Raw genomic sequence first — 10,199 nt, 5'->3', positions numbered from 1 at the left:
ACTTGAAATGCATACCTCTCAACAAATAATACACAATTTATTAAGGAGCAAAAACTTGAGATTCCTACCTCTCAACAACTAATAACACAATATATCCTGCCGGGCTAACATTGATCTATGCTAGTTTATTTACAATTGTTATTTAAATATACACCTTGATTGTTATTCAAATATACAGCCCTGTTTAACAGGATCTATGTTAGTTTATTATTATTTAAATATGAAGTAAAATAACTAATTCATCCCTGATATGGCTCTGTAATTCATCTTATTAAAATACCATCACATCATCCCCAGACTGGCTTAGAGTAGTTTCTTGTTATTCAAATATGACAAGTAAAATAAATAATTAATCCCTGCCAAGACATGGTTCTATTCTTCATTTTATTAAAATACCATCACATTATCACCAGACATGCCTAGATTACCTACTTTCTCTACGTGCAATATCAAAATAAGATCTGGGCCTAGAGCACCTCCCTTATCTATATGCAATAACAAATTTAATAAGGAATAATACATCTTGATTAAGACAATACTCGTTCCAATTACTTTTAAAAGAAGCAGCATAAAGAAACTACAATGGAGATAATAAATGAATTATTGTCCATAATCTTCTCTTAATAGAAGAAGCATGCCAAAAGCCCTATCTAATATGTAATTTATGGAAATCTTTCAGCTGCTCTCTGCTTATGAGAGCATAAATACAAAGTTTGGTACAGTGAATACATATTATAGCATCCAAACCACTAACCATGCAATTTCAAAACAATATATTTAAATTTTATCAGAGCAGCGGTTACAATAGCTGGATTTCACACAAATAAAAGGTCCTTTATATTTCACAAAGAACAACATTTTTTGCAGAATTGGATGCAATTGCCGTGTCCAACAACAACATGCACAGGGCATGGAAACCCTGAAGACCTGTTTGGGACCATCAGAAAAAACTGAATAATTTCCACATCTGAAACAAACCCAAGCACATGACATTTCTAATTTACAAGCACAAATCCCCTTAAATGCTGCAATTATCTCAAAAATAATTCAGGACTTCATATTGCAACTACCACCCACCAGTTATTATAGAAAATACTTTTCCCAAAGTAATAAAACATTAGCCGACTTACCAGAACCAACCAATGCACATAATTTTTTTGTTTTAAAGGGGGGGCTTCTTACCAGTAAGTTCACATAAACCCTAAGCCCAAAAACCCCAGTGATTAACCACCGTGCAGCTTCACTTGAAGGACCCCGCGCTCATATTTTTGCACAAAATTCGAGCGTTCATCTCGTTGACAGTATCAATAAGCCCTCCTAAGTCCATAGTTCCACCGGAGGCCTCGTTCTCCTTGTCTTTCTTCTCCTGGGGTTTAGCCACTCTACGCTTAAACTCAGTTGCCTTCTCGAAGAAATTCCCATAGATATACTCTGTCGTGTAGCCCTTCTCCTCATCATAGAGCATGATGTGACCGTGCCATTCCTAGACGCGGTAGCTGGGCTCTGGGTCCTTGTGGAACCCCACGCAAACTTGGTGCTCGCTAATGGTGACGGCCTGGCCAGAGTTCGCCTTTAGTTTATCAGTGTCCCCGCTGAATATAATCTGAACGATATTCTTCTCCAACTTCGCCTCCTCTCTCTCCAATGGGCTCTTGCTCTCGTCCGCGATGATGTGATCATACGAGTTGGATAGGAAGGTATTGGTGTCCAAAAAAGGGCTGCGCATATTTAGCCGACTCATCATGGTGCTCACAACCAGGCTTTCGAAAGAGTTTTTGGTGGAATACTGGTTCACCATTTTTCCTCCGATGGCTGATATCCACTCTCCAAGACTTCCTTCCGGTGGATATCAATATATAAATTGCAATGGCCAAGCATATGTGGGCTCTCAAGGAATTTAACAGCTTTGGGATTGGAGGAAACCAAAGGGAAAAGGGCGAAAGCAATAAATTTCCTTTGCCTTTATCGCCATCAGAGTATCAGTGTTTATCTTCATGCCTGACAGTTAAACCCCAAAATTAGCATCCTTCAAGTTCATATCCTCTGGCAACATTTAACAGCTTGGGGATTGGAGTAAACCAAAGGGAAAAGGGCGAAAGCAATAAATTACCAGGAAGCGCAGGCATGGCGCAAGATGCCACGGGCTTGGGACTCTTCTTGACCTTGACGAGACACATACGGCACTTTCCGGCGATAGAGAGGCGGGAATGATAGTAGAAGAGAGGGATATCGACCCCCGCTAGGCACTGATAACAAAAATGCCGACCATTCCGCCTGAAGGATGAAGACCATAATAGAAATGATTGAACAATTTCCCGCTGAATGTGGACGCCAGGTGTCAGTCTCAGAAACAAAAGGACGACGAAAGTTTCTTTCAAAGGAAGGCCTATCGGCCTAATAATAATCGATTCCTTTCTACTCGTGTTTTGAATTTCTGGAATTTTTATATAAGAAGTCCCATTTTAACGAAAGCTCACCTAAGGGGGAGTCTCCCTAAGCACACTAGCATTTCCTCAGCTCTTGTTGTTGCTACTTGAAGTCTTTTTGCTGAAGTAAAATGCAGTGGCATAGATTATCTTGTGTTCTATGTTCCCAATCCCAATTTTCATAAATATTGTTTTTCCATTGTTTGCAGAGTTGGTATCTATGTTCTAACAAGACTGATTTAAACACTTTAAGTCAATGTAGAGTGTTATGTTGGTATCAGAGCTCCCCCCTACATAAATAAATCTCACAATCTGGAAGATGCAAGTGGAATTGAAAAACCATCTCAGTAATTGGCTAGTCCTCTGTCCTTTTATTCAAGTTACTCTAATATGTTACTTGGTACAATTATGTTTTGTTCTAGCTCCTTGAATCTCTTGGCTGTATTGACTAAGTTGTTATTTGCAGCATCATGGTAGTTCAGTGTGCACTTAATTTGAATTTGTCTTACTTAGGATGCGCTCTTTCATTCATTTCATTTGCTTTATTGATACAACCATATTTGGATTAAATCTCAACCACTTAAAGATTAATATCCAAAACTTACCCTTGATATTGACTGTCCATGGACAACCCAAGAGGGATTCCTTTCTGTGCTAATTGTCTCGAGCAACCCAAGAGGGATTCCTTTCTGTGCTAATTGTCTCGGGTAACCCAAGAGGGATTCCTTTCTGTGGTAATCTTTGAAATGCATGGCAGCAGATAGCATTTAGGGACAGAGTGCCCAACGCATCCATGAACCAACGAACACTTAACCAACTTGGAATTGCATCTGTGTCCATTGCTGAAGTCAGTTGCAACCTCTATAAGAGTAGCTTCTGACCATGCTCACTTTATCAGTTGCGCTTCCACTTGCGCCTTTAGTTAAAAGAGACACTTCCGCTGAGCCTGCGATAGAACCATTTCAGTGCACCATATAGTGTTACATCCAGTACCGTAGCACTTAATCTAAAGGAACCCTTATCTGCGGTTCATATCTTGGGCCCGTAAAATAGGACCTCGATATTCTCTATGCCAAGCTCCTCACTATGGTATGTCACCCCCGGTATAAATGAATCAAGGGCGATCTTAGAAGCATACAGTTTAGTAGGATAAAGAAATCATGTTTGAAGCCACACTTGGGTATGAACTATCACCACTCTACTGACCCCTTGATATTGTACTAGCACTGAAACTACTAGTACTTCCTCCTACTACTTCACCAGGCTGACTACAATTGCTAGAATAATGATTGTACCAAGGCAAATAGAAAGCAAAACCAGAAAAAGAAAGTACCATATGACTTATGGATGTCAAAGTGGTCAACATTGGGCTAGCTCTGTGGTTTCTTGACATTACCTCTTCGACAACGGGGGTTCAGAATCTCAGCTTCCTTCATTATCAAGAAGCAGACAGTTTAGTAGGCTAAAGATTCAATCAGGATTGCCTTACAGTTCTCGATGATAGATTTTTACTGATGAACAGTAGTTTCATGTTCTAACTCTAACCAGGGCACTATGCTTTGCTAATCATAGCACTATGTTTTTATACACCTATAGGGTGTTATAATATATTCTTTTGGTTCTTTGGACTTCTTTGGAGAGAAAATATCGTCTGAAGTTCTTTAGTGCAATGTGTTACTATCACTGGTCTACTCTCAACATATGGATGGAAACTTCCCTTCTGTAGATTTGCATCTTGAGGTCACATTGTTCTCCACTGTTATTTATGGGTTTGAGGTGTGAGGGCCTTTCCTTTGAGACAAACTATGCCAAGATATAGAGTGTAGAGACCCATATGCTTCTGCATGATCAAGAGAAATAAAACAATTCCGCATGCCATTGTTCACGTAGAGTTTGTGACCCATTCACTCTGGCTTGAGACCATTTTTAGATTGGTCTAGCTGTTGCATCATATTTGCTATATCTTTGACACAATATCTAGTAGGGAGTGTTATCCATACTTTGCTTTTTATACCTATTAGGCCATAGCCTCGAATAGAGACCCATTGATTGGCTTCATTGTTGAAAGCAATCTTGAATAGACCCATTGATTAGCTCCATCATTGATGCTTTCAGAGGTTTCAGACCATCGTCAGTCAATTGGCATCTTGGTGGATAGCTTTCACATATACAGGCAGGATGTCTAGGCCTGACTTGACCTACCAAGTGGGTTAAAGGGGAAAATGGCCTTTTTTAGAGAGTGTTCCCTCATATGGTATGAGGTATTCAACCTGGATTCTCGATCGATCTATCAGTCACAGTGTATGGTCTCTCCATTTGAGCTACAAGGTGTGGGTCTTTGTTCCGTTGGTAGTTCAAGGGCTGCCCTCCAAAGTTCACCATGCCAAAAGGAAGTAGTCAGATAGTTTGTGCCCCTTTTTCATCGTTTAAAATCATTGGAGCATCTTTTAAGGGATTGTAGATTTTATAGATCATGCTGGAGGTTGGTGCAGGACTGGCATTTTGTTCTGCTTCATGGGCAGCTTGATTCGTGCACACAGTTTCATTGGTGTGCAGGTCTTCTTGGGGTTTTTCAGTGCTTGGTTTCATGCTTTCAGGGGTTTGGGACTGTATTTAGATTTCAGCTTTGATCCACAATCTAGAAGCTTCAATGCAAGTATGCTTGAGGTCAATTTTATCAATTATTTTTTTCACTTCTAGCGAAAAGAAGTAGGTATGAAATTATTTGTCAAAGGATACCTCCTAATAAAGGATGCCAAAGAGCTTATTGCTATCACGTACTGAGGTTATTGTTGCCTTAGTTTCTCTCAGGAAGAGGATATGATTCATGTATGTATACACTCTTTTCTTTTGGTTGGTTTTTCTGTTTCGGATACTAAGTACAATAGAGCAAAATTTTATCACTCCTTGTGGACTTCCACTAATGAGGCAAGGTAATTTGCCTATTCTTGATTCTACACTACATATTAACAATGTAAAGCCCATTGCACAGTTTGTATAATAAATTTGCAATTTTTGGATTTTACACTACATATTAACAATGTAAAGCCCATTGCACAGTGTTTTTAATAAATTTGCAATTTATGTAAAACATACCTGGGTAATTGCAGAGATCTTATAGATAATTTATAAACCTTGAGTGAGTAATGTGAAGTAGCATTAAAGTCATTTTTTTCAATATAACAATAGTGTTTTCAATGGCCCAGAACAAATGGGAGGTGCAAGTCATTTAAGCATTAAAATATTACTGTTGTAAAGGCCTTGCACTAGGACTTCTATTGTTGATTTCACACGGTTTAATTAAAAACAATGAACTGCATTATATTTAGATGTTAGCATTCTCAATAATTGATTAAGATTGAAAACTTTCTTTTAATCTTGCACTTGAGACAAATCAGATGGAAGAAAAAAACAATCATATTACCATAGGAATCTAAAGGGTTATGGTAAAATGGGATCCAGTTATATGAGCAAATCACAGTAACAAGTACCTAACAAAAATACTTTCAGGAAAATGTTTATAGGGCTTAAAATGCATTGGGAGTAAAAGGGCTAGTTGGCCTCTTTTCTGTGGTGGATACCTTCGAAGTAGTATTCCACATGGTAAGCACATTCTCTGGCCTCTCTGCAATAAGATATACATTTGCTAAAAATCATTAGAACTTCATAAAATCTTCATTTTCCACCCATTAATCCCCACCATAAATCCATTTCTATCTCGCTTCTCAAATCAAAATAATTTAAGACCTCGAAAATATGAGTTTTTTCCCTCAGCATAATAATATAGTTCTGAGATGACACGTAGGAGTGATCTGAGAACTTCACGTGCAATTCCTTAATGTAGCACCATATACTTTGCCTTGTATAACTCACTACGTTGTACTTTTCCTTATATGACTTACTGCAATGTAATAGACTAAGCCATGCCTATTATTCTAGCTAGACTTAATTTTATGATTTTGGGGCCTAAAAGTTCTTTTAAATCTAAGAACCGTTGTGTATATGGGATTGATGTTGTTCATGGTCACAAAAATGTCTATGGGGTTACTGTCTTCCCTCACAATGTTGGGCTTGGAGCTATCAGGCAAGTAGAGTATCAACTCCATTTTTTCTTCACAGCATTTCCTTGCAACTAGAAAATGTCATGGCTAATGATTTAAACAAATGAGTAGGTTGAGTGGTCGGCTATATTTCATGAAAACCCTTTATCTCTGGACAATACTAGAGAGCCATAGGCATTATTTTTTCATCGTAAGTAGTATTATGATTTGGAAAGTGCCAAGGGGCACTCTGATTGCAATCAACAAAATGTTAGGAGACAATGATTTGAAAAGTAACTAGGGTTATCTGAATGATTATGGGCAAAATCTTGAGTAACTGAATTGGGATAATAATAGAATCAGGGTGAAAATGTTGATGTTTAATATATCATGGGAACTCTGGCTTCTGATTACTACCCTCAAAATCAAAATCTTCTAGAAAGTTTGGCTAACAATTTGTATCAACGTTTTATGGATACAGGGATCCCGATCTGGTTAAAAGAATTGGAGCTGCCATAACTCTGGAAGTTCGATCTATTGGAATTCAATACACATTTTCTACATGTGTTGCTGTAAGACTCTGGCATGGAAGTGCTCGATGGAAGTTCATTCAAAAATGAGAGTCAAGTTTTCACTGTTTAGAATGCCTTGGTTGATGCGAGCAGGTTTGCAGGATCTTTACAAAGGGGGTGCCGTATGTGGCTGGACAGTAAGTTTCAGACTTTTTGTTTTATCCCTACTTAGAACATAAATTTCTTTGATCAATCAATTGTACCACAATTTTCTATATAATTGGACATTAAGCTGCAAACCTTTTTCTTTATCCACCCTTAGAATATGAATTTCTTTGATCAATCAATTGTACCACAGTTTCCTGAAATAGTTTTCTAACCATGTGATTTATTGATGTTTGTCAGGTCAAATATTGTAGCGTGTGCTAAGCACTTTGTGGGCGATGGTGGAACAACCCAGGGTGTCGATGAGAATAACACTGTCAGCAATTATAAACAATTAGTCAACATCCACATGACCCCCTATTTCAATGCCATTGCCAAAGGAGTCTCCACCGTTATGGTTTCTTACTCTAGTTGGAATGGACAGAAGATGCACGCTAACCGTTTTCTCATTTCTCATGTTCTAAAAAAGCAACTTAGCTAATAGAATTCCCAAATCTATAATAGAATTCCCAAATCTATTTTATATCGTATTGCATATTGTAGATTAGTAGATTGATCTAAAATTTAATTTTCATTACTGGTTAAAATCATGTACATACTTTTATGACAAATCAACTTTCGTCAGAAGCATCAGTTAGTTAAAAAACAAATGGAAGCCATTAGAATTCTCTATATTTCAAATATCGGACTAAATCAGATTTGTGCATCTTAATGTATTTGAATTCTATTTCCTGTGCTTCAAAAGATTTGTAGGCTCCAGGCTATGATATATATCTAGTGCTTTAAGCAAAGACCGGTTTTCAGTATACCTGGCCTCGTTTCTCTGGTTTGAAGTGATGCAATTGGGAGTGGAGTCCCATTAATATTCTATAATTGCACTTCAAATCTAAACTCCTAATGAATTCTGAGTGCAGGCATTGAGGGTGTCTTCAGTCTCATATATCACTGCGTGGTTCATTATATTATTTTCAAATGTTTGTTAGGATCCCCATTCAGCTTAATAACAACGAATGTAAACACATAATTTAGGAAATTTTAAGGTGTAAATTTCAGTCTTAAATTAATTTTGTATTTTCTAAAATGATTTGATTAGGATAAAAATATTTTACATTAAAAATTTCCAAATCTTTTTAAAAGCTATATAGAATCCTTAAGAATTCTAATTTTTTTAAAAACTACATGATCAAACATGTTATTATTATTATTTTAAAAATTAATATTCATAAATTTGGAATTAACTTATATCTATGCTAATAGACTTGCCAACTTGAAGCATTGGCTTCTTTGAAAGCTGAAATTCAAAGCCTTTCACACATTCATATGATTCCTTAACCAGAAAACCAAATCCAGGTATTTGGCAATGTATCTACCATATACTTTTCATTTCAATGGCTTGTTAACATACTTTCTATAGGGGTGCACAGCGGGGTATAGAAAATATAATTGGATCGTGCTATAAGGGTGAAGGGTGGGTTGTAGAAAATATGATTGGATCCTGATGTGGTTCTCCTATTTCATAACCATAGAAGGAAAAAAACTATAAAGACACTTGTATCTGGTTGATGTATAGAAATTGCATCAGATACATGAATTGTCAGCACTGTGTGCATATATTTGCAGGGCAATGATAAAGGCACTCAGTACAGATCTGGCATATATTACTATTCAGCTGATCAGGAAAGAGCTGCACGGGAATCAATGGAAAGGCACCAAAGGCCACTACATAAAGAGATCGTGAGAGAGATCCTGCCAGCGAAGAAGTTTTATAGAGCAGAAGAGTATCATCAACAATACCTGGAAAAGAGATCAGCTGGTGCCAAACAATCTGGGGCCAAAGGATGCAATGATCCAATTCGATGCTATGGTTGAATAGTGACTCGATCAAATTAACTGGACTTCTTTCAAAATTAAAGTATTTGTATCTTCTTGTTTAGTTCAGCTAGATATTACAACAGAGTGTTGTATAGGGGAATAGGGGAGTATTATGGCGGTGGAAATTTTGCGTCATGCCTCAACCATCCATCTTGGATAGTGTCATCCAATTTCAAGCTCTTAAAGATGATTTTGATTTCAAGCTAGTAAAGCTCAGGGCTCAAGTATAACTCTATACTTATCTTTATTTGTAATCCTGCTGTCAAAATAAGTTTAGCTTATCTAGTTAGCTATGTTGTTAAATTTCATTTGGATTTTAGTTGAAAGAAACAGAGGAAGAGATGAATTGTTTCTATTCTCTGCATATTTATTGATATAATTTGATTCTCTTCAAAAGAAACTTTATGAACAATGATAGTTAATAGTCCATAACTTTAGGACTATTATCTTCTCTCAGGAAATATGGTTTCTAAGAAAGAGTACAATGTACTTATATTCTACTCTTGTACAGAAGGAATTCCTATTAGACATTGGAAGACTGTTTGTGGGATATGGAGTTAGACTTACTTGTTTTAATGTATGTTTTTGAACTTGATTAAATATGCCATTAGAAGACTATTTGTGGGATATGGAATTGGACTGTTTTCATTTTTTGGATGCAAGAATTGACAGTATTTTCTCTTAGCATCATGCCCTTGGGCAGGGACTTGTTACTCACAACCCATCTTGTTAAAATATCAATCCACAGTCCAAGCGTATTTTACCAAAAAGGGTAAAACATAAACAAGACAAGAGACATGACTGCATGGTGAATAGAACAAGAAATAGGACTCAAGGTTTCTAGCAAATTATAAGCGTAAATCACCTAAGTGACGGCGTACATTACCACTATAAAATTGAGTTTTGGAGATACAAAACCTAGTTTACTAGAAATAGGAAACATAAACATAACTAGAAACAAAACAAAACTAGAACCGTGACTATATAATTTTAACGGATAAGCAACTTGAACCCACCCATCTCCCTGAATATATCATGCACTTAAAGACTGGTGGTGTTGTAGAAGTGTAATCCCAACAGAGGAATGGAAATGATAATAGGAACAAGAACTGAATGGAAAAAAGGTATACTAGTCACACCTCTACTGACATTGATCTGAACAATGTTGCATGTCATTAAATGGG

The 10,199-nt window shown here is 37.0% G+C and overlaps 2 protein-coding genes across 2 annotated transcripts; one reads left to right on the top strand and one right to left on the bottom strand.

The window, feature by feature from the left end:
• Positions 1 to 1,483: 1,483 nt before the first annotated feature.
• Positions 1,484 to 1,798, bottom strand: LOC149262218 (uncharacterized). The gene has a single exon (XM_089375960.1). It carries the CDS (start codon positions 1,796 to 1,798, stop codon positions 1,484 to 1,486), a length of 315 nt encoding a protein of 104 aa, XP_089232086.1.
• Positions 1,799 to 6,349: 4,551 nt separating this feature from the next.
• Positions 6,350 to 9,012, top strand: LOC149262217 (peptide methionine sulfoxide reductase-like). Its single transcript, XM_089375953.1, has 5 exons — positions 6,350 to 6,510; positions 6,948 to 7,038; positions 7,132 to 7,175; positions 7,384 to 7,459; positions 8,764 to 9,012. Exons 1-5 carry the CDS (start codon positions 6,350 to 6,352, stop codon positions 9,010 to 9,012), a joined length of 621 nt encoding a protein of 206 aa, XP_089232079.1.
• Positions 9,013 to 10,199: the final 1,187 nt, after the last annotated feature.

Source organism: Pinus tabuliformis, chromosome 6 (assembly GCF_031772625.1).
Source record: "Pinus tabuliformis cultivar Carrire ecotype Pingquan chromosome 6, CPIR1, whole genome shotgun sequence".
NCBI classification, from domain to species: Eukaryota; Viridiplantae; Streptophyta; class Pinopsida; order Pinales; family Pinaceae; genus Pinus; species Pinus tabuliformis.
Note: the sequence above shows the minus strand (reverse complement) of the source record. Positions and strands in the feature narration are given on the sequence as shown.